General features: G+C 42.1%; 1 protein-coding gene across 1 annotated transcript in view; it reads left to right on the plus strand.

Moving 5' to 3' along the window:
* The window catches only part of LOC149323036 (A.superbus venom factor 1-like), a 61,652-nt gene that overhangs the window by 22,359 nt on the left and 15,238 nt on the right, over positions 1–24,055 (plus strand). The window contains exons 13-29 of the mRNA XM_089486403.1: positions 784–978; positions 1,263–1,424; positions 1,534–1,663; positions 3,290–3,364; positions 5,115–5,315; positions 7,311–7,422; positions 8,272–8,357; positions 8,525–8,664; positions 10,062–10,274; positions 12,384–12,447; positions 14,005–14,091; positions 14,852–15,055; positions 16,288–16,363; positions 17,595–17,757; positions 19,724–19,819; positions 21,939–22,089; positions 22,942–23,105. Of these exons, the coding sequence (XP_089342529.1) occupies positions 784–978; positions 1,263–1,424; positions 1,534–1,663; positions 3,290–3,364; positions 5,115–5,315; positions 7,311–7,422; positions 8,272–8,357; positions 8,525–8,664; positions 10,062–10,274; positions 12,384–12,447; positions 14,005–14,091; positions 14,852–15,055; positions 16,288–16,363; positions 17,595–17,757; positions 19,724–19,819; positions 21,939–22,089; positions 22,942–23,105 (2,319 nt within the window). The remainder of the gene's footprint in view (positions 1–783; positions 979–1,262; positions 1,425–1,533; positions 1,664–3,289; positions 3,365–5,114; positions 5,316–7,310; positions 7,423–8,271; positions 8,358–8,524; positions 8,665–10,061; positions 10,275–12,383; positions 12,448–14,004; positions 14,092–14,851; positions 15,056–16,287; positions 16,364–17,594; positions 17,758–19,723; positions 19,820–21,938; positions 22,090–22,941; positions 23,106–24,055) is intronic.

Raw genomic sequence — 24,055 nt, forward strand, 5'->3', positions numbered from 1 at the left:
ACTTTTTTTGAAGCCCCCTGGCCCGGAAGGAAGGAAGGAAGGAAGGAAGGAAGGAAGGAAGGAAGGAAGGAAGGAAGGAAGGAAGGCAAAAAGGGGCATAAGGGAGCAGGGCAAGCCCCAAGCCCACCGTTTTGGGCAGAGAGAGAGCTTGCAGGGCCCCTAATGGGGAGCCTCCCCCCACTCTTTCCTGTCAAAAACAGCTGTTTTTCCTCCCAGCTATCTAGGAGCCCCGGAAGCCAAAACAAAATGGAGGATGATGGGAAGTGATGTGGGGGAACACCAGGGCCACAACAGACATGCATATCACACCAAACAACACCAAATTGAATGCAAAGTTGCCTGGGAATAGGATTTGTAAATTCCCTAGTTCCCCGAATCTACTTAAGAATGGATTGATGTGTGATTGTGTTCGGAGTGCGTTCGGAATGCCAGCGAATGCGCGTGGTAACCTTTCGTACAATAATGTGAATACGCATGAATGCGTTCAGGATGACACTGGATTATACTTCCAGTTTCCATTGTGTGATAATGTCCTTGGTGTATGAGAGTTTGGAAACATAGTATGTGCCAAGTATTTAAATAAAATCTTTCCAGTTTGAATGATGTTACTTCCTTACATAAATGAGCAAACAATAAAAGACACACTAAACAAAGTATTTTTATCTGCTTTATGCTGAGTTGGGGAAGGAGGATCATCTACATGGAGATGTTAAGGGAGGGGGGTCACAAGGGTAAATAGTTTGAGAACCACTGGTTTAAACCAATCTTCTTGTTTATCATCAGATCATGACTAAAGGGAAGATACACAAGGCTGGGAAGCAAACCAAGGCTGCCGGACAGAATCTAGTGACCATGTCTCTGCCTATCACTCCAAATCTCATCCCTTCCTTCCGTATTGTGGCTTACTATCATGTGGGGAACAATGAAATTGTGGCCGACTCTGTCTGGGTGGATGTGAAGGATACCTGCATGGGAACGGTAAGTCATGCTTTCTGCTGATATTATTTATCAGTGTCCAGGCAAGACACCCTCTTAGATGTGTCCAAACTCTGTTATTTTCTGGGACAGTTCCTCCTTTCCCCTTGTGGATTGTAGATTGAACAACGTGTAATGAGGGAGTTATTGTACATTTGTAACCTTATTTAACATTGAGAGAACAAAATGGACAGGGAACTTCTAAACCATCTTTGCAACTTATTCAAAAGCTAATCACAGGAAAACGGCACTTTCTTCAAACAGTCTGTGTTGCCTTTCTCAAACAGCTGGTTGTGAAAGGAGCAACTGCGGCTGACAATCGAATTCACCAGCCAGGAAGTCCAATGAAAATCAAAGTGGAAGGGGATGCAAATGCTCGGGTTGGTCTTGTGGCTGTGGACAAAGCTGTCTATGTCCTGAACAGAAAGCATAAGCTGACTCAGACTAAGGTAAGGTACAGTATTCCTTGGTGTTTGACACCCCAAGCTGTTGAGGTTTATCCTGATTTGGAACTTGCTTTGTCTGTGTGTTGCTTCATTGGGTTCTCCTCTGTTCCAGGTTTGGGACACGGTAGAAAAGAGTGACATTGGCTGTACTGCTGGCAGTGGTAGGAACAACATTGGTGTGTTTGAAGATGCTGGGTTGGCCCTGGAGACCAGCAACAAACTTTCCACAAAACAAAGATCAGGTAGGAGTGGGACATGTCCAGAATGCATGAACGTGTGGTTTGAAAATTAATTTTATCATCTTAAATGTTAGACATCAGGGAAATTAATTCATTTCCAGTAATACTAATAATTGAAATCAGGCCTCATCTGGAGTACTGCATTCAGTTCTGGGAGCCCCATTTTAAGATATATATAGACAAGTGAGAACAGGTTCAGAGAAGGGCAACAAGGATGAGAGCAGGTATGGAGAACAAAATATATTAAGAGAGGGTGAAGGAGTTGGGCACATTCAGTTTGGTGAAGAAAAGACTGAGGGGTGACATAATCACCCTCTTTAAATACCTCAAGGGCTGTCAAAGAGAGAAGGGGAAGGCCTGTTTTCTGTTGCCTCAGAGGATAGGACAAGGTCTAATGGTTTGAGATTGCAAGGTGGTATATTTCTATTGAACCTTAGAAGGAACTTCTTGGCAGTAAGAGCAGTTTGGCTATGGAACCGCTTGCTTAGCAAGGTGGTGGGCCTCCTCTGTATGTCTTCAGAAGGAGACTAAACAGCTTCTGCTAGAGATACTCTAGTAGGAGATCCTGCACTGGGTGCTTGATGGCCCATGAGGGCCCTCTCAACTTCATGCCTCTATTATTTAATGTATTAATTCATTATTTAAAATGGATGGCCAACATTGCTGTTCTGGGGGCCACCTTTTTGCCCTGGGACCCACTAGGACACCCATGGACTACTGGAAAAGAAAAAGAAAGGGGAAAAAAAATCTCAATGTGGCCTGAAATTCAATTCTGGATCTCAAAAATCCACATTTTAAAAATGTCAGCCAATTCTCAAAGGCCTTGGAATCATTTAAAATTGTTGCACCTGGAACAACAATTAACTTTTTTTTTTTTGGCCAGAAAAAAGTTGGTCTGGGGATTCGAGAGGCACTGAGGGCCACAGAAACATCTTTTTTTTTTTTTGCAGGGGCGGGCAGGCCACACTATGCCCACATCTGATTTAAAATATTAAACATTATTTAAAATGTTAATAATTTGCCTCACAAACTAACTAACTGTTTCTAATTTCTGAACGTGGGCAAAGGAATTGCTTTGAGAAACAATACATTTAACTTCAGGGCCATGCCTAGATGGTCTGTAGTTTTCAGTATTTGCACTTTATTGTCTGAAAAGTATACTCTAGAGTGCCTGGCAGTGCCTGTTAAAGAGCAGGATCTTGGAGATGGCAAGCAGATCTCCCAGCATCCTCCGCTACTTAGCATACAAATGCATGACACAAATCAACAAAGGCTAAGAAAATTTTAATTCTAAGAAAAAGCACCTTTGGTGATTTAGATCAGAGAAGTGTTGGGTTAAACATACCTCTGCAATGGATGCCGTGTCTCTGTCCCCAAACAGCATCCAGTGTCAGCTGCTTTGGGGTTGAAATTGAGGCTTTCAGAGACTCTAGAGACAAATGGACATGGAATGCAAAAAGCCTTAAGGTTGTGGTCCTGTTGTCTCTGAAATAGCAATAAATCCTGTTCCTCTCAATAAACCTGCATAGGATTACAGAAAGATGCATGGAATCATAGAATTTAGCACTGACTTCTTATTTCATGTCAGTGCAATAACGTTTTCTTACTACCTTTCCCGCTTTCTTCCAGATTTAAAGTGCCCCCAAATTGCAAGACGGAGACGTCGCCGCTCTATACAGCTCCTTGAATCTAAAACAAGCAAAGGTATGTGACGAGTGACAATGACCCCAGGGAACACGAATGTTTGAGTCTTGATGAATAAGGTTGCAAAATATGCAAAAGAATGGAGAAATACTTAAGCCATAAGCCTTTAACTGAATATCCACTGCCAAACAGAGTAGGTGATACTGGGCTAGACTGACTCAGTGCATGAGGACATTGCTCTATCATACTCCTAGGTGACACTGACAAATGGTCTAGGTCAAGTGGAACACACTCCCTTGGAGTATGGTGAGTCTCCTTTCGAGTGTGGCGCAGTCTCCTTTTAAGGCTGTTGAGGGTGCTTTGACTGTGTCTTCCTGCATGGCAGAGGGTTGGACTGGATGTCCCTTGAGGTGACTTCCAACTCTAAGATTCTAGTACTTAGAAGGACCTCAAGTTGCAAAGCTGGGAAAGATCTGCATCTAAGTCCTTGGGTAGGAGCTGCCAGGAAGAGGGGACAATACCAGGCTTAGATGGACCAGTGGCATGACACATTCCCCATCATTTCAAACTTGGATGGTCTAGTTACAGAGCTTGGGGAACTTTTTTGTCAGACTACAACTCCCCTAATTCCCCAGAATGCATTACCAGTGACTGATATGCAATCCTGGCCCAGTGTGCTGACATGCAGTCCTAGGAGCCGTAATCCAATATAGTACCTTTTCTAAGCTGGAAGGCTGTCCAGGGCCTGAGAGTTGGAAGCAAAACAAGAATTCTTCAAAGAATAACTTATTCTGAGGCCTGAGGCACAGGCCAAATAAAATGTCCTTTCTGTCCTCTTGGTAGGGAGTGCCAGCAATTTGGGGCCCAATCCCTTTTTCTGGCATGAAGAATCAAGACAATGTCTAGTCCATTCAGTGCCAAGTCCTTTTAAAGTAGTGTAAAATAAGTCTTTAGACACTCTGGATCTTCCTGGATCTTCCAGGATCCAGAGCCCTGTATCCTAACACTAGGTGGCTGTTCACGTGCGCATCCTGTGGTGCTGCCTGGCGCTGCCATGCCTTGCTCATTTTGAGGTCAGAACAAGGTGCCCAGCCATGTGATTGATGCTGACTGCCTTTTTCTGACCTCAGAGTGAGCAATGTGGGGCAGTGCTGGTGGCACTGGGTGGCAGAATGTGCATTTAAACAGCCGCCCAGTATTGGAATGGAGGTCCCCAGGAAATGGTGGGGGGGAATTGGGGCAGGTCCCCAGGAAACGGGGGGGGGGGGGATTGGGGCAGCTCTTGGGCCAGGATATTCCAGGCTATATCCTGGCCCATGCAAACACCATCTAGGAATCTTTAGATATTCACACAAAGGACATCTTGGTTTGTACATTTGTAAACAAAAAAGCAAGTTTTAATTCCTCTTGGCCAAATGGCAGTACAAGGCACATGATCTGTGATTTCCGCAGCCTTGGCAATGTTAAGGATATTGGAGGGAAAAGGAAATGAATTAGCTTGTTTAAAAATCTTATAGTGTGCTGATAGGAGGAAAAAGAGCACTCCTATTAGTACCTAGGACTAAACTGAAATATGTGATATTGACTGATGGAGGAAATGATTGATTCCCAAATGGATAGTCAGTCAGGGCTGGCAGTGTATAAAATTTAACAAAGAGTTAAACTATTTCCATATGTTTCTGGAAACTAGTTAGGAAAAAAAAGCAAGCAAGTTGTGGGTCGAAAGAGTTTATCTCTATTTAAGCAAAATACCAAGAATTGTCGGGGGAGGGGATATTTTCTGATATTTCATGAAGACTGTATTTTTCAGCGGCCCAGTATGCAGACAAGACACTAAGGAAGTGCTGTGAAGATGGCATGTTTGAGAATCCTATGGGGTACAGCTGCGAAAAGCGTGCCGAATACATAGACGATCAGAACGAGTGCAAAACTGCTTTCCTTGAATGCTGCAACTTTATTAAAAGCATACGGGATGCGAATCAACGAGAAGATCAACTGCATCTGGCAAGAAGCAAGTAGAACTTTCTTTTTTTCTTTGCAAAATTATCAGTGTGTGTGTGTGTGTGTGTGTGTGTGTGTGTGTAAAATATGGATGGAATAAATGATGATGATTATTTTTAAATAAATTAAAATGGTGACTTGCTTCCCATGAAATAGAAATAGAAATAGCCAATGGGGATAAAGATGGAGAATTTGCATTGAACATGATCTTGATTAACGCCTGCTCTAGACATGTAGAGGAATGAGTTTGTAGACATTCTGAGGAGGTGAAGGAATAGACTGAGGGAGGGGTGCCATTTTTTTGAATAATTCCAGCTACAGATGCAAAGTTACAATAGCAGTTCTGGCTTTCAAGAGATAAATAGTAGCACTGACAATCCAATAAATTCATTATATCTCTCCCAATAATGACACAGCATAGATTTGTGCTAATAAAAATCTAGACAATCTTAACATTCTGAGGAATCTGAGAAGCCCCTGGGCCAACTTGCTGCACAGTTATATCATACAGTTGTATGATTTTTATATTAAAATATTTATATCTGATCTGTAGCACTAAAGCTCAGGGTGGCATAAAATAAAAAAAATTAAAAACTATTACATTGAACTAGTGCTCCAGGAACAGTCATTGTCTAAGGATGTTGTCTAAAGATGGGTCAAAAAGTGAAACCACTGTGTTGGCAGGATCTCCTCAGCAGTGAAGAAATGCATTATGAACCTTAGGAGATTACTACACATGACTTTTAAAATCATGATTATATATGTATAATAGTGCCTTTAGAAATACTTATCATATGATGTTGCTTCCAACCCATAGCTGCTGTGCATGCCAAGTGTGGTTAGGGTATTGTTTTTCATTGATATGGGCCACCTGTCATTAGCTCCCAATCATGCCACAATTGCAGGATTCCGCCTGTATGAAACATGGGCCTGAAACAGATGGCCAGGAAGTGCTGTCATGGGGCCAATAGTAGGGTTAGGGAGCACGCAGCAACAGCACACTCCCTAAACCTACTATGTGTGGGCGCCACCATGATTACACGGCCCCATTCACATGGGGCATGTACCCATGATGTGCTCTGTGCGACACGGCCATACCAACGATGCAGAGGAGAAAGGGGTCGCCTCTTCCTTCTGCCCCTCTCCTCTGTAGGGCCGAGGTGTCCGGGGGCATGAAGTCCCAAGGACACCCCTTTTTCAGGCCATGGAGGAGCAGCATTTTGCCACTTTTCCATGGCCCACAAAAATGCCAGATTGGGGCCACAGGGCTTCTGGTTAGGCTGCCCTGGCTCCAATCCAGCATGAAAAGGGGTGGCTGCAGGCCACCCCTTTGGGGCTTGTCTGTACAGCCCCATTGCTACTGCAGCAGTTGCAATATTTGCAGTCATGTGGTGACATAGTCTCCTTATATCCCTTTGTCTGGTCTCCTTCGCTATTCCCAAGCAGCCTGATTCACTTTTATTTTTAGTAGTTCTTTTTTAAAAGTTAAATTGCATTACCAGAACTGCAGAATTCCATTTACAAAAGTAATAAATAAATAAATAAAGTAAAACAAAAGGCATGGTGGATAGGGCATAGGGTAGGGGGGCAGGATCATGTGGGAGTCCAGGAGAAAGTGTGATGGTCCCAGTGGCCCCAGTCACATGCTTGTGAAGACATGCAATAATGGCTTCTCACAAACTAGTATGTTTGGGTTTTCATTAATTTGCATAATTGCAGTGAGAACAGGACTTATGTGATCATGTTTTTAGTCTTCTGTTACAGTTCCTTCATAACAGTCTTGTGGCGGCAGATAATATGAACACCATAAGGGATCATAAGTGTTAGCCATCAGAGCATGGTGAGATGGTGTCCGCTTGTCCCTACCCCCCAGGCCACATCTTTATTCTTCTTTTGAGCAAGAACATCTAAAAAAACACAGCCTTTGAGTTTGCATTTCCCCCTCTTAAAGATAAATCACAGTACTAAAGATAATCACAGCCATACCTGTCTTGTGTTTTCCTAGGTGATAATGAAGAGTTTATCATGGATGAGGATGATATTGTCTCCAGGAGTGAATTTGCAGAGAGCTGGTTGTGGGAAACCAAAGTGCTGACTGAACGTCCAAATGCTCAGGGGTATGTTGTCTGCTATATTTCTTTCTTTACAGCAGCTTACTTTTCATTCTGAAGACAAACTTAATTGTCCTCTTAATTGGCTAAGAAAATTTACAGAGGATTGCCTAATCAGTTTTGACTGTTTGCTTGTGAGACTGTTGCTTCATAATTCTCCATCCTAAATCATCTAAGAGAAAGGAGACAACCTAAATTGAGTTCATGGTTCCTCCCATGAGAGGAACAAACTTTCACTCAGTTCTGATGCTGGAACTGTCTACCCTTCCTTTTTGACTGCTCAACACATAAAGAAACTGGTAGCTGGAGGTAGGGATGATGGGTTGGGATAATGCCCTTTAGTTCCTGCCAGCTGGAACCAGCTAAGGTCTGAGCAGCAGACTCTGGAAAAGGTGGATTTCTATATCAATGTTTTTTTAAAAAATTAAATTTGCCGTTCAGCTTAACTAGATTTTTCTTGGTGAAAAAACTTGGTCTCCTTAACAGTTGCTGGGCTCTAGAGACAATAAATTGCTCAGATGAAGGTCTTTCTTGACTTATACCAGAACAGGGTGTTCTGCTGTGGGTGCAGCCACCTCTGGAAACAGCACAGAGACATACATCATCCTCAAATATAGATCCCTTTCCATTTTTGGGATGCCTAGGAAAGCTTATTCTTATTCTGATATGTTGTGTGTGCCACTTGCAGGGATGAAACAAAGTTGTCATATAAGGGCATAGACGTGTTGCCCTGGATGTCAGAAAAATTAAAGAGGAACTACAAGCCACATATAAGTTAGCACACCTGCATCTCACTTTACATAATATTAACAGCTGTCCTCAGGTATGACATGGCACCTTTCTTCTTGCACTTAGGATCTCATCCAAGACAGTGTCTTTTTACCTGAAGGATTCCATCACAACCTGGGAGGTGTTGGCTGTGAGCATTTCAGAAACAAAAGGTAAAGCATCCTACATGGTCAGGGGAATGGACAACTGTGAAAGTGATGACAAGCTGCAACAAGCCTGCCTTTCAAACCCTTAAGAAATGCTTCTAAGGAGATTTGATGCATGACATGATTGCTTTTGATTCTCAACCTGCTTCCTTCCCTATTGATCTTCATTACAGGGATCTGTGTGGCTGACCCTTATGAAATAACAGTCATGAAGGAGTTCTTCATTGACCTAAAGCTGCCCTACTCAGTAGTGAGGAATGAGCAGGTGGAGATTCGGGCTGTTCTCTACAACTATGGATTGCAAACAATCAAGGTAGGCTTTAGGTTTTGGACAAGGGTTTGTAGCAGTAACAGCAAAGAGTAAGCCAGAAAAGGGGAGAAGGTAAAAATAAAGAGACAACAGAAACATTTTGTTGGGGAGAAAAAGCCACAACGTTATTGGCTACAGCCCCATTGCAACGTGTTGACTCTGCACAGGGACTGGATCTCATGAATGGGTTGATCCATTTGCCAACCAGTACCTAGCCCAATCTGATTCTTGGTAAATGATGGGAATGGCAAAGATAATAATTCCCACTGCAGTGTGAACTGCTGGGTGGTACCTACTCCTGCCACCTCGATGTGAGCCCAGCCTTTAGGAACTTCCCCACCTTCCAATTGGAGCAGGTAAGCCAACTCACACCTCAAAATTGGATATAACTTGATATAAGACAGAGACTGGTTACTACCTGTAACAAGCTTTTCTGCCAAATATCACAATCCAACTATACGCAGTTCAGTTGTAACATGGCATAAACACAGGGGGGGGGGGGAAGGATTGTTAATCAAAGAGAGGTGAACAACCAATCCAGTGCTTCTGCTTTTAAAAACAATGTAGCAGTAATAATCATTTGTGTAAAAAATGGTTTGCGAATAAATATAGTTTGTGCCAAAATGTACTTGCTTTGGCAAAAACATGATCATTTGTGCAAAAAAATCCTAAAAGTAAGGGCAGTGGTCCTAAAAGTCCTTAAAATGAGGAGACTCTGAAAACAAAGGTTCTCATCATCTTGTCCAGCAGAGAGGAAAAAACATAAAGGTTTTTCTTCTCATATATGAGAATGAACTAAGTAAAGGTTTGTACACTCCCACCCCCACCATCAGTCTGTGTCCCTTTAAAACAAAAAGTCCTTAAACCCAACCTGCCTGGCCTACAAGAGTAGGGTCAAGACCATGGGCTGACGTGCTGATCCAGCCTTTGAACTGGTGATGAATATGTCTGTACCACAGCCAGGACTAGGACAGTGGGAGACTAGGGTTCAAATCCCTGTTTAGCCATGAAAACCCAATGGGTGACCTCGGACAAGTCATGCTCTCTCAGCCTACAAGGAAGACAGTGGCAAAGCTCTTCTGAATAATTCCAATAAAACTCTGTGAGAGGGTCACCATGAGTTAGAGTTGGCTTGAAGGCACATAAGAACCGCAATAACTAATGCCTTGACCACCAATAATGATGTTAGATATTATGTGTGAGTGGAAAGCTATACGATAGATATATGGCTAAACACAACCTATGTCAAGGCCAGAATAGAAATTAGGTAGATGATTGTAGAAGAAAGCAAAGGAATTGTGGAGCTGTTCCAAGGGGGGAAAATGCCCTCTCCTTGTTCAGAATTTTTTACATTGCCAAAGCAACTTTTAAAGATCAGTTTCTTCTCTCTTTGTGGTCAGGTGCGAGTGGAGCTGATTCATAACCCAGCCTTCTGCAGCGCTTCCACAGCCAAGCAACGCTACCGTCAGGATATCATTATTAAAAACCAGTCTTCCACTGCAGTGCCATTTGTAGTGGTCCCACTGCAACTGGGAATCCATGACATTGAGGTCAAAGCAGCTGTCTGGAATGTGATGATGGCGGATGGTGTGAAGAAGAAGCTGAGGGTTGTGGTAGGTATCAAACTAGGCCCTCTAATAAAATCTACAGAAAGAATAGTCTTGTTACTGTGCACATCAGCTTTGTGTCACTCCAGTGTCTCCACATGGGCTGATCAAATTGATGTGTGAGTGGAAACTTTGGAAACATCCAGCAGTGGTGCCTGACTAAGGCCCCATTCAGACTGGCATCAAAAACCTGGAAGGAACTGGGCTGATTTGGATGCCCCTCCCCCGAATCTCTCCGTTAGCAAGTGCCCACTACTGATTGAGGGGCATTTTAACCCGAATGCCTTATCGGGTTTAACTTGAGGGCGCCAGCTGTCAATCAAGCAATCGTCATAGGTGACGTTTGCAGGGGCATCGGCAGTGTCCTCCTCACTCCTTTTTTTTTTAAAGAGCCATGCACAAGATGCCCCCAAATGTGCACCTTTTGTCAAATAAACCTCTCTTTGTGTATGTGGGGGGGGGGGGTGCAGGTTATGATCTCCCCCGGCCCCATTTTCAACCCCAAAATGCAAGTTAATGCATCCAGTATCCCCCATTCCTTGCCATGCCTCATACACAGGTAATAATAATAATAATAATAATAATAATAATAATAATAATAATAATATCAATAATATTAATTCCTCACCTCGGAATGCCAGAAAAGGATGCTTTTTTTTGGCTCTCTCTAGGCTACCCCTGAATTCCTTGCAAAAGCTGTATCAATTTGTCAATTTACATAATTGGAAAGAGAAGCATTACATTCAGTTGGTAACATTCATCCAGCAGTCATTCCAAAGGAAATAATAGCCTGCCCTAGCAAAAGCTGTATCAATTTCCAAGTTGCAACATTACATTCAGTTTGTAACATTCATTCGCAATCCAGCTGTCATTCCAAAGGAAAGACTATGCGCATAGAATAGACAGAGAAAAATAATTTAAAAAGAATACACATCAAAGGGGAAAGGTCCCTGATGGATAGGAGAGGCTTGTCTTGCTCTGTCCCCCCCCCCCCCCATCTATATATATATCTATTGCCAAGAACATGCACATTTTTTGCCAAAAATAATTTTTTAAAAAATACACATCAAAGGGAAATGATCAGAAATAGAAGAGGCTGCTTCTGCTGCAGCTGGATTTCCCTACATGCCCCAGCACAGCCCCGCAACCCAATTCTCCCTGGAAATCCTCCTCCTCCTCCTTCTTCCTTCAGACCCTCTCCTTCCTCAGGGATGCCCATTGACTCTTTCTCCCAGCTCCTTCATCCTCCTCCTCCTCTTCCTCCTCCTCCTCCTTCATCACTTTCTCCACCCCCGCCTCTCTCTGACAGCCCTCTGCAGCCCAAAAGTCACCCCTTTGCATCCAGATTCCCCTTTTTTCCAGCTCTTTCCTCCTCCTCCTCCTCCCCCCTCCCTTCTGATGATGTGAGGGAATGCCCTGCCCTTTGCCCACTCTCTGACCTAAATCCCTCCCTCAATTTGCCTTGGTCATGATCGGGGGCAAGTTCATATTCCACAGAACCCGGGGTTTCTCAAAAGAAACGCTATTTGTGCCGATTTCTTTTAACCCACTCTAAGGGGCATTTGCCACGGAACGGGTGTGCAAGCCTCTGATTCTCTTGTGGGGGATTCGGGGTGAATATGAACTTCACGTGCAAGAATCGATTTCAGAACCAGGGTAAATTGTAATGTGAATGGCCCCTAAGGTTGCATCCACACTACAGAAATAATCCAGTTTGGCATCACTTTAATTGCTATGACTCAATGCTGTGGAATCCTGGGGTTTCTTGTTTGTTGTGGCACTAGATCTCTCTAACACAGAGGGCTGAATGTCTCACAAACTACAGTTCCCAGAATTCCATAGCATTGAGCCAAGGCAGTTAAAGTGTTGTCAAACTGGATTAATTTTGCAGTGTGGATGAAGCCTAAGGCCAATTTTACCCCACAGCTATGGATTCTTAGGTGGAGAAGAATCCACCTAAGACTTACCTACTTGATGTCTTTGGGGCTGACCTGAATTTTTTTGCACAGTATATTTTGCTACATATTCCTGATCTATGCTGCGTTTGTTCAAGAAAATAGATCTTTATTTCTACTGAGACTTTCAAAGTGATCTTTGTGTTTTCTTCCTTACCAGCCTGAAGGAATGCAGAGAATACTTACTAATGTCATTCAACTGGAACCTGAAGTAAAAGGAAAAAGTGAGTGAAAACCATTCTTCATCAGTGTGTGCTTTTAAAACTCTTTCTTGAGTCCTGTAAAGACCTCTTTATTGCTTTACCCTTTCATCCATCTTGTTTCTTGAGAAAGCAGATCTGAGTGCATCTAGATAAAATACTGATGGGAATTCTTTCTGCTCAGGGAGATGGCTGTGTGTGCACTAAGGTCTTGTCTAGATGATCAAATAATCCTGGTAGAATGTGGGTAGAATCGTCTTGTTCACATGCAAATTGAACATACATGTTTTACATTAGGAGGGGGGTTGCCCAAAACCCCCACAAACATCAGAATATACAATCCCGGTCCCTCCCTCCCTTTGTATACTGAAGGATTCGCATTGTCAGCTGTGTGAATAACTGATGCAGATGGACCTGGGATAAAACTGTGCATGTGTTGAACATGTTTTGAATACATCATAAATTCCATCTGTACTCACAGCACTGACATGCGTGGGCAACAGAATTCACAGAGATGTTCACAATTGTGGGCCCATTAAAAAGATTGTGTGAACAACAAATCAGGAATGCGTGATTGAGATTATTTGCATAGTCGCATTGTGAAACAAAACATATGGACAATTCCTCAAAGGCATGTAACTATAGGAGGAAGATTGTGGGTTGAGAGCCTAGTTGCTCCAGTTAAAATGACTGGGTAGCAAATAATGAGAAAAGACCTTTGCCTGGCAATCTGGAGAATTGCTGGCAGGTAGAATACTGGATCTGACAGACAAAGAGTGTGATCTGGTTTCCAGTGTTTTCTAAGGCTACTGAACTATACATCAATTAAAGCCAAACTTTAAAACTCAGGAGCCCTGTTGTGTAGGGTTTGGGTTTTTACTTTGTCCGTTTTATGGCTGTTCTACTCAGCATGGTTTTTCATTTCACCACAGTGGAAAGAAAAATAGGCAGCACTGAGGCTTGCAAAGAAGCAAGAGTTCTCACAGTAAATATTGATGGTTGGTGCCTCTTAGTGATGCCTGAGCATTCACATGCAATCTGTAAAAAGCAGAAGAGATGGCGTTGGTGGGGCTGGCAATTGTCCAATCTTCATACAGATCTTATAACACTGTAGACCAGTGTTATAAGATCTGTAGACCAAAAGAAATTACTGTACTTTCATGAACTGTGCTCCCATCCCAACTAGTGAGGAAGGTGTGTGTGGAATGTTATGAATAGCAAGCACTGAACTGTATGAGTCCTTTGGGTTTGGTAGCTTGCTTTCTCTTGCTTTCTCTCCTCTTTCCCCTGGATTGTTCAATAAATCCTTCTCATTCATCTTTAAAAAAAATCTTATGACCAAATAAAATAAATTATTGGACTACTTCTACAAGGTGGTAGCTGGTGGTTACAATAAAATGAGACAGTAAATCCTCTCCAAGCCTTATTGTATGAGGAAAGAAAACGGAAACAGAGTGGGAGAGCAGTAGCTTTCTCTGTGCCTTTCCATATGCTGTTGTAGCACTAAGAGGGTTGAATGTGGAAGTAACTTATATTTCTTTGTCGTTCCTCTTTTACTTAACTTTTTTTCCCCTCTTCCAGATGGAGTCCAGGAAGAGTTGGTGAAAGCTAATCCTTTAGTGGATATTGTTCCTGGGACGGAAACCGAGACCAAAATTAGCATCCAAGGCAAGAGCTTGATTTTAAAATACAGAACTCTAGGACTGTAGAAGTGAACGAGGTCCAAACTGCTTCCAGTAAACACCCACTGCTGCAACCCAGGCACTCCCAGGATCCACCCAGTGCACTTCCCTCCATATAGCAGGGCTTACTCTGATGGTCTCAATGAACATAAGGTTCAGCAAAACTATTCCGACCAGTAGCATCTGGTGGCTTCTGTGGCAGTGAGTGATGATTCGGTTCTGAGATTAAAAAAAAAATTCTGAACTTTAAAGGAGTGATCCAAGGTGCTAAATCTCAGCTGAAGCCCAGAGCAGATTCTCCATCCTGATGATGCAGAAGTCCCAAACCGCTACTGATTTCCATAGGCACAGTGGCCCGATCTTGCATAAGACTAACAAAGGAAGTTGCTCTTATATTAGGCCTTAAAGCTAACTATACCAGCTTTTGGTGTCCTCTGAATTATTTTGTTCTAGGAGAGGGGAGGAGAAATAGTCCTGCAAGGCACTGTATATACTCAGCATCCTTTAAGAGCACTACCCTTACAGTTCCCATCAATTTTTCTGCACTCAGGGTTTAACATAATAATACTACTAATAATTTTATTTATATTTCCCCGCCTCTCCCAGGTAGATCGAGGTGGGATTACAGTCCGTTAAAACCCATACCCTCAATAATAAAGTACATATAAAATACATCAATAACAATAATACAATTAATCTTAAAACTAACTAACATGAGGTTTTCTTTTTTGCGTGCATGTGGTTAGGAGACCCTGTGGCTCAGATTGTTGAAGAGTCCATTGATGGAAGCAATCTGAAACATCTCATCATAACCCCTTCTGGCTGTGGGGAGCAGAACATGATCACTATGACACCTTCAGTTATCGCTACCCTCTATCTTGACACCACCGAACAATGGGAGAAGGTCGGTGTGGGTCGCAGGAGTGAGGCAATCAAACAGATTGAGCAAGGTAAAGCAAGCAAGCATCTCTGGACTTGTCCTTCCACCAGCTAATGCAATGCTCTGTTCAAGTAGTTTGTAGATTGATTCATCCAGAGTTTAGCTGAATTTTGGACAATCTCAAGTTTTGGATTTGTGTGTCCTTGTGTCTGTACCTAGATAAGAGGACTGATTCTCTTGCTGTGGTGTGTGTGTGTGTGTGTGTGTGTGTGTGTAAACAACTTCAGGTGCCAATTCTCTCTCCTAAGACCACCCATAGGCCACACTGAGCCTGGAAATGCAGCTTTATAAAAACAAAACCTGGAAAGCTACTTCTATTTGTTTGCTTATTTTATTTTATTTTTTAAATTCTGAGTTGATTTCAGTGATTTGGAGGGCTCTGTACACCATTTATAATCTACAGCTCTTGCAGGTTTCCAAGAGAAGGAAATTTGGGGGGAATTAATGGATTCAAAGGGCAGCTGACTACAAAAACCTGTTTGGGGTCCCTTTTGGTCTACAGGCCACACTTCATTCACTAAATTAAGTGCTGCCTATTTGATTAAATGCAGTTGTCATATTAAGATGGAAATTTTTTTTGAAAATATTCAAAAACTTGTCATAAATGGGCTTCTCAATGTTAGAAAACTCTGATAAGATGAATCTGAATGTGGGGTTTTAATACAGGAGAACAGAAGAAAATGTTGATTTGTGTTTTAAAAAATGTGATTTTTTTCAGAGTAAGCGCCCAACGACAGCATTTTCAGCACAGGAAAGAGTATTACCTGCACAGAAAAAATATCTTCATAGGAATGTTGTTTTCTGTGCAGAAAAGTTGTGATCTATGTAACAAACAAACAAAGAAACAGACACAAAACCCACATGTGAATTTTGTACAGAATATGTCCCGGACTGCAAATAATCTTTGAAAACTGCTCAGCTTGTGAAGACTTTCTCACAGCAAGACAAAAATAATACATGCTGCATTCTATGAGAATGAAATTAACAAAGCATTATATCACTCCTTTTTCTAAATAAGGCGTTGCATGCCTGAGAGAAAGGAGAAGCAGAAGTTAAGTGAATACACAAAAGAAAAGCAGCACAAATGTGGAAGTGTAGCAAAAGAAAGAGTGAAAGCACAGGGTTTTTTTTGTTGTGGGTGGGGGGTGGACTTGTGTTATTGATGGCTCTGTCTGTCTGAATGCAGATGCTGGACTAGTACTCCATAGGCTTTTCTTACTCCTCTTCCTCTTGTATTTTCAGGTTATGCCCAGCAGATGGCATACAAAAAACCAGATCATTCCTATGCTGCATGGATAGACCGTCCATCTAGCACTTGGTACGAACAATACCACTGCAAAACTACATTTAAATCTATGATGGGCACAGCTAAAATTAATGCACCAGATGCACCTATTCCTTGAGATGTCAGATCTGTCTACAGTGACTTGATTACATCCCATTTGGACTACTGTAACACACTCCATGTGGGAATGCCTTTGGAAATTGTTTGGAAACTTCAGCAAGTGCAAAATGTGGTGGCCAGAATACTGGATGGGGCCAGTTATAGGGAGCAGATAAGTCCCTTGTTGAAACAATGTCACTGGCGACTGATTTGTTTCAGGGCACGATTCAAAATGTTAGTCTTGACCTATAAAGCCCTATACAGCTTAGGCCCAGACTATTTGAAAGACCACGTCTCTCGTTATGAACCTGCAAGAACTCTTAAGATATTCAGTTAAAGGCTTTCTCTTGATCTCACCACCATCACAGGCTCATTCGGTGAGGATACAAGAGAGGGCATCTCTGTGGCTGCTCCCACCCTTCAGAACTGCTTCCCATGGGAGGCTACACTGGACCCTTCCCTGTTCTCCTTTTGCTTTCAGGCAAAAATCTTTTTGTTTAAGCAACTTTTAATATGTAACTGCACCAGGGAGCCTTTGTTATTGGGTTATGTGTATTATTTATTTTTAAACTTTTGCATATAATATATATATAGTTTTAACTGTGACAATTTTGAGTGTTTTTGAAATTGCATAGGTGGATTTTGGTTGGTTTCCTTCTACGAGTCCCATTGAGTTCCACTCTGGCAGAAGGGCGGCATATAAAAGAAAGAAAATAAAAATAAATCCTATGGAATCCTGGGATTTGTGGTTTAGGGAGGCATATTTAGAATTCTCAGGCTGGGTGTTCCTCTAGTGCCTCTGGAAACATCCATGGCAATTCAAGTGGGATAATAGCACTCTATATGAGCAGTATGGAAATGTGCTTGGCTACCTCTGGTTTTCTTTGGTCATTGCTTTTTCATTTTTGAAGGGCCATTTCTTTTTGCTGTGTAGCCTAATAAAGTCCCAGAGGCAAGCTCTTGCTTGCTTTCATCTTTTCAGTAAAAGATGGATCCAAGGGGCTTGTTTCCCCTTTGGATCCTATTTCTAAGGGAACTTGTGAACATTTCAACCAATTCCATTGAAGGTGTAATTTCCAGTCAACAGCAAAACCCCCAGTAAACCCTGAACAGGGCTGGCCTTTTTGATATACTTCAGCTGATGCCTTCTGTTTTTTTCTTGCAGGCTAACAGCGTATGTAGTGAAGGTCTTTGCCATGGCTTCCAAGATTGTATCTACTATTAGTGTAGACATTGTCTGTGGAGGTGTGAAGTGGCTGATTCTAGAGAAGCAAAAGCCAGATGGGATTTTCACTGAAGATGCCTATGTGATTCATGGAGAGATGGTGGTATGCTTTCTTTCTGCTAGTTCTGCAGTTATACATACATACATATCCAGAGGTTTTTATATGCAGAAGAACATATTTTTTTTTAATTATTAACCTTTATTTATAAAGCGCTGTAAATTTACACAGCGCTGTACATACAATCTTTTTAATTAGACGATTCCCTGCCCTCAGGCTTACAATCTAAAAAGACATGACATAAAAGGAGAAGAGAAAGGTGGTGGGGCTAGTAGGCTAATACATATAAAGTACAGTGGTACCCCGGGATACGAAATGACCGCGTTACGAAATTTCCGGGGTACGAAAAAGTTAGATTGGAAAAAACTGTTCCGGGTAATGAAAGATTTTTCGGGTTACGAAATTCATTTCGGCGCGTTTCGGCACGAAATTCAAATGCGAAGCGCGGCTATAGGCTTTCCAGCGCTAACGGAAAGCCTTTTCGGGTTGCGAAATGTATCGGGTTACGAACGGAACGGCGGAACGAATTAATTTCGTAACCCGAGGTAGCACTGTACATAGCAATACAGGAAATGGTTCGATAAAACAGGCATCAAAAGAACATCAAATAGCAAGCAACAATTATGCAATGCCTGGGAACGCTTCTCTGAACAGGATGGTCTTCAACTCTGTTTTGAAGCTGGTTAAGTAACTGATTTTATTGTACCAGAGAGATACAGTGTGTGAACAAAAGGCAAGGAAGTGTAATAGCAGTAGTAGCAGAGTATAATGGCAAAGAGAAGGCAAAACTAAAGAGGTTCAAGGAAGGTAAAAATTAAGTAATAATAATAATAATAATAAATTTTATTTTATATTTCCTGCCTCTCCCAATGGATCGAGGCGGGTTTCAACAAACAGGTTTCAAAGGATTTGAAAAAGTAGATCCAATCACCAGAAAGCAAGAGGCTGCTTCAGGTGTAGGTAAACTCATAACAGAGGGGAAGAAGAGAAGAATTAAAGGAGATTATCACACTTATGAAAAACCCGATTGCTCCCTAATGGGATACAGTCGGGTTGCGGATTACTGCTGAGTATTGTTAGACTTAATTCACTGCCAGTTCCATCAGGCGATTTCAACCTGGCTGCATCCTGGGTCCCAGGCATGTTTCAGAGGCCATTTTTCCAAGACGGCAAGCTCCTGTTTTGGAAAAGTGGCCTCTGAAGCATGCCTTGGATTTGAGTTGCAGCTGGGTTGCAATTGCCTGGTGGAATCAGCAGAGAATTAAGTCAGATAGAACCCACCAGTAACCCAAAACACGATTGTATCCCATTGGGGAGCAGTCAGGTTTTTAATAAGTATGATAACTCTCCAAAATGTAATACTGAGGAGGATCTATGGAAAGAATGTAGGAAAAGATGAGACAGAGGATATAGCCAGTTGTAGAGCAATGGGGAACTTTAGCAAGAGGGAAGTTAATCTAACCGGGTGCAATCACATGGCTTCTTTCAAGGGATTTTCAGGTGATACAAACAAAATAGTCTTCCGTTTGTAATCTTACTGTGGTTTTTTAAAAATGTTTCTTCTGAATTGTTCTTATCATGGGAAATTTATTTAAAAAGAGGTGGTAAAATAGCTGCACAATGTCTTTTGAATGATAGTTTTCGGAGCCATCCTGCTGGAACCACCACTATTTTATGGTGCTGATGGAACTCAATTGTCACTGGTATATGGGACCACAGGAGGAATTGCAATAATCTCAAATAATTTTTTCTCTCTCCAAAGCCACTGTTTAGTTCTTTAAGGCTTTGTATCTTGTGCTCTTAGTTTGTAAAAGATTTTTGGTTGTCTGATATGCCCAGGCTTTCTTGTTTCAAATGCCATCCACTGCATACAGTAGCTGGTGGTGGCTTCTGTGTCAGTGAAATGTTCTTAGTCTGAATTCTAAAGAAACTCTCAGAGGCTGATCTGTTCAGAGGATAAGATTTAATTGCATTCAGTTTCTGCTTTCTTCCCTTCTCTACTTCTTTTTAGGGAGGCTATAAAGGTGCTGAACCAGAGGTGTCATTAACAGCTTTCGTCCTGGTTGCATTGCTGGAATCCAAAAGCCTCTGTAAGGATCATGTCAATGTAAGTACATCTGTAGTGAGAACGATTAAGAGAGGTGGCTGTTTCTTATAATATGATTAGATTCTTCATTCTTTTCCACATTGTCATTTTTTTGTTCCTTATTAATCTATCACCTTCAGTATTGTAACTTCTCAGGACCCAAGAGCAACCCAATCAATTGCACCCTCTATTCAAAGTGAGGAACTCATGCAGCCCTCATATAGCCTTCCAGATGTTGTTGGGTTATAATGCAGAGCATTCCTGACTATGCTGTTGGGACTTGCCGTCCAACCACATCTGGAAGATCACATGGCTCCCACTCCTGTTGTAAAGTGTTTATGTTGCTTTTAATGTGATACTCAAACACTCTTATTCTCCAAGAATTATTAGACCATGATTTGGGGTGGGTCAAAAGAAAAGGAGGGGTAAAAGACAGGTGCATTGCCAGGGGGTTGTGGTGGGAGTTCTGGCAAAAAGTATTGGAGAGGTCTTTTTGCTTGCTTGCTTGCTTGCTTGCTTTCATTATGGTTTATTCCTTCCCCTCCCCACGAATCTCCTGTCTCTAGTCTTGTTTGGGGCATTTAGTTGGTGGAAATTAAAAGCCACCAACTGACACTCATGGGGAGAAATACAATATGTAAGTTCACCCTCTGTTGTTGCTATGTATCTTCAAGTCGTTTCAGACGCATGGCAATCCTAGATTGAACCTATCATGGGGTTTTCTTTGCCAGATTTGTTTAGAGGGGGTTTGCCTTTGCCTTCCTCTGAAGCTTAAGATCTTATCACATGGGAGGCAAAGTGCCCAAATCCCATGGATAAGTGGGATTTAGATCCTGAGAATATCCTGCAAAAGGAGGATTGTTTTCAGACACATCGGGCTAATTGAGCATTAACCCAACATTAACCCAATATCAACCCATGCAGAAAATGGGCAAAATCAACCGCTTTTTCCTTTCAGTAAAATCCGCAAAGTAAAAAGTGACCGATTTTGCCTACTTTCTGCATGGGTTAGTGTTAGATTAATGTTCAATTAGCCCGCTGTTGTCTGAAAACAATCCGGCTTTTGTGGGATATTCCCAGATTTAAATCCTATTTATCCACGGGATTTGGTGCTTCCCTCCCATGTGATAAGGTCCTAAGAGAATGTGACTTGCTGAAGGTCACCCAGTAGGTTTCTGTGGCTGATTGGGGTTGAACGCTGGTCTCCAGAGACAAAGTCTGATGTTGAAACCAGTGCACCATGCTGGCTCTCACTAGGCCACACTCACCCACTCAAAATAGCCAAAATGCCCTTCTCCTATTTCATTTTTCACAAATGAAAAGTGTTAAACAGAGAAGCATATTTTTGACTGACATCTCTTAGAGCCAGCTACCCCCAGCCACAGCTATACATTTCTCCATCTGCTGCAGACATGTAGGGCCTTTTCACATTATACAGTCATAGCATTATGATTCCACTTTGGCTGCCATGGTTCCTTCCTATAGAATCCTGGAGTTTGCAGTTTAGGGAGGGACACTGAGAATGCTCAGCTAGAGAATTTCTCTGGTCCCTCTGGCCAAATTACCACTGCTGGGATTCAAATGAATCTTAATGTAATTACACTCTCAATCTCCATGTTGTTTATATCTGACTTTCACATCCAAGTGAGCCCAGTAGAGCTGCCCCAAAACTTGTCATCACTCAGAAGTGAAGGCCTAGCAATAATTAAAATCCTACAGTTAACAACAAACTGGCCAGGCATTAAGTCCCACCAATGTAGTTGTGTAGAATTGCTCAGAGAAGGAAGGAAATAGAATCTGGGCAGTATAGCAAGTACTGTTGGTAACAGGTAATGATATATATGTGTGTGTGTGTGTGTGTGAGAGAGAGAGAGAGAGAGAGAGAGAGAGAGAGAGCTGCTCGCACATCTGAGGAGTGTGCAGCCAGCACATCATCTGCCCTCTCTGGCATTTCCCAAACAATGGGGAACATTTTGTGTAGGTAGGTCCAGAATGGTTCATTGTGAGAGTTTAGCCCCAATATAATGCAGGCCAATTGGTTTACATCAAATGTTTGAAAACTGCTTCCCAAATGCTCCTAATATGTGGATGCTTTGCTTCTCCCTCCCCCCCCCCCATCCCAAACAACTTTGCAATGCAGGCTCTAGAAGGCAGCATCAACAAAGCAGCTGACTATTTAATGAAGAAATATGACACATTGGAAAGACCTTACACCACAGCGCTCACAGCCTACGCTTTGGCTCTAGCAGGACGGTTGAAAGACGACAGGGTACTCATGGCCGCATCAACAGGTACCTTTGCAGCAGTGCACTGGACAGGAGCAAAATAATAGGCAGTTCCTGTTAGCAGCAACAGCAGCTGAGGCAAAACCTACATACAGGCTGCCCCATGTGAAGTGAGAAATTTGCACTGCAGAAGTCTCTGAGCTAATGTGTGGAAATTGATCTAGGACACATTCCTATTCCTGCTGACCGGCAGATAGGATGAAAGAAGAGCACTCCCCCCCCCCTTGTTTTCATTCTGCTCTGGAGGCTTGTTCAAAGGTGCACTCAGTTGATCGTTCTGTCTTGAATTTTAATTCAAATTAGCCTCTTGCCAAAATGCTGGTTAGAGCAACTCAAAATTATGTGAACTATTTACTTAGGTCCAACTAATACATGGATTTCTTAGACAGTTGTCAAGTTAACATTAGCTGAAAATAAAGGAAACAATTCAGTGATTCCCAAATGTTGGTCCTCCAGGTATTTTGGTCTTCAGCTTCCAGAAGCCTCAGTCATCTTGGCCAAACATCTGGGATTATGAGAGATGAAATCCAAAGCACATGGAAGGCCAGAGTTTGGGAATCAGAGTTAACTGAAGAGGTTCCCCCCCCCCCCACCTTAGTTATCATGAAATAAGTTTGGGGCTTTCCAGACATTGTCAGTTCTCTCTGGGGTGTGTTTGTATATCTTTTTAATGTTATTATCTGACTGCATTGGCATTCTATCAACTTTTCTAGTGAGTGGGTAGGAGGTGCAGAGTGAGATAGGTAGGCAAGAGACTGATGGTATTTTAAGAGAAACTCAAGAGAATTCAGAAGTTAGAATAATGATCTCACATGCCTTCAAGAGCTATTCAGCCAAGATCTCTTTCTCCATATTTAGCTGGGAACCGTTGGGAAGAATATAATGCTCGCACGTACAACATTGAAGGCACTTCCTATGCCTTGCTGGCCTTGCTGAAAATGGAGAAGTATGATGGCACTGGCATCATAGTCAAGTGGTTGACGGAGCAGAAGTATTATGGTGGAACATATGGACAAACCCAGGTAAGCATTATACTTCTGTTATTCTGGGAATGGCATTGTCTTTTCAAAATCTGTCTTTCATTTCAGGCTGTAGGAAAATGAACTTGCTCTTCTACTTCAATCTGAAGGCACAGTTTTCATATGGAACAATTCCTTACATATATAGAACTAGTATGTCATGGAGATAGGATTGATTCCCTTATATGGGGGAATTTTTCATATGGAGGTGCATTTATAATCACATGAAACCTGTCCGCCTGCACTGTTGCTTACCGTTTATCTTACATTTGTAAACTGCTTAGACACTGTTAGTTCAGTATGAAGCGGTATATAAATGAAGCTGTTTGTTTTTTAGTGTGAAGTCGCAGGCTTTCATGGCCGGCATATGTAGTTTTTTGTGGGGTTTTTGGGCTATATGGCCATGTTCTAGGAGAGTTTCTCCTGAAGATGCCAGCCACAGATGCTAGGGAAACGTTAGGAATAAACTCTTTTAGAGCATGGCCACATAACCCAAAAAACCCCACAAAAAACTATGGATGCCAGTTATTTGACTTCACATATAAGAAGAATTGAAGGAGCTGGTCATGAAGGAGTGGGAAATTTAAAAAAAACTTTCAGTTTTTAAAAATCTGTTTTATATTGTTTAATATATATATATTTTAGCGTATATAAATTATCTTAGTTGTTTTAACCTTCTTAACCATCTTGATGCTATTAGGTATCTCAATATAGGGAAGGATATAAATATTTAATTAATAATGATAGCAGCAGCAGCAATAGTAGTAACAACAAATAAATGTTCAGTAGAACATTTTTGTAGAAGACTGAGGGGTGGCATGAGTACCCTCTTAAAATACCTCAATGGCTGACACAGAGAGGAGGGGGAAGGCCTGTTTTCTGCTGCCCCAGAAGATATTACTAATTCTAATGGTTTGAAGTTAAAAGGAGGACAGATTTTGACTGAGCATTAG

This window comes from Sceloporus occidentalis, unplaced genomic scaffold, assembly GCF_023333645.1.
Source record: "Sceloporus occidentalis isolate IW3139 unplaced genomic scaffold, rSceOcc1.0.p SCAF_1, whole genome shotgun sequence".
Taxonomy (NCBI): Eukaryota; Metazoa; Chordata; class Lepidosauria; order Squamata; family Phrynosomatidae; genus Sceloporus; species Sceloporus occidentalis.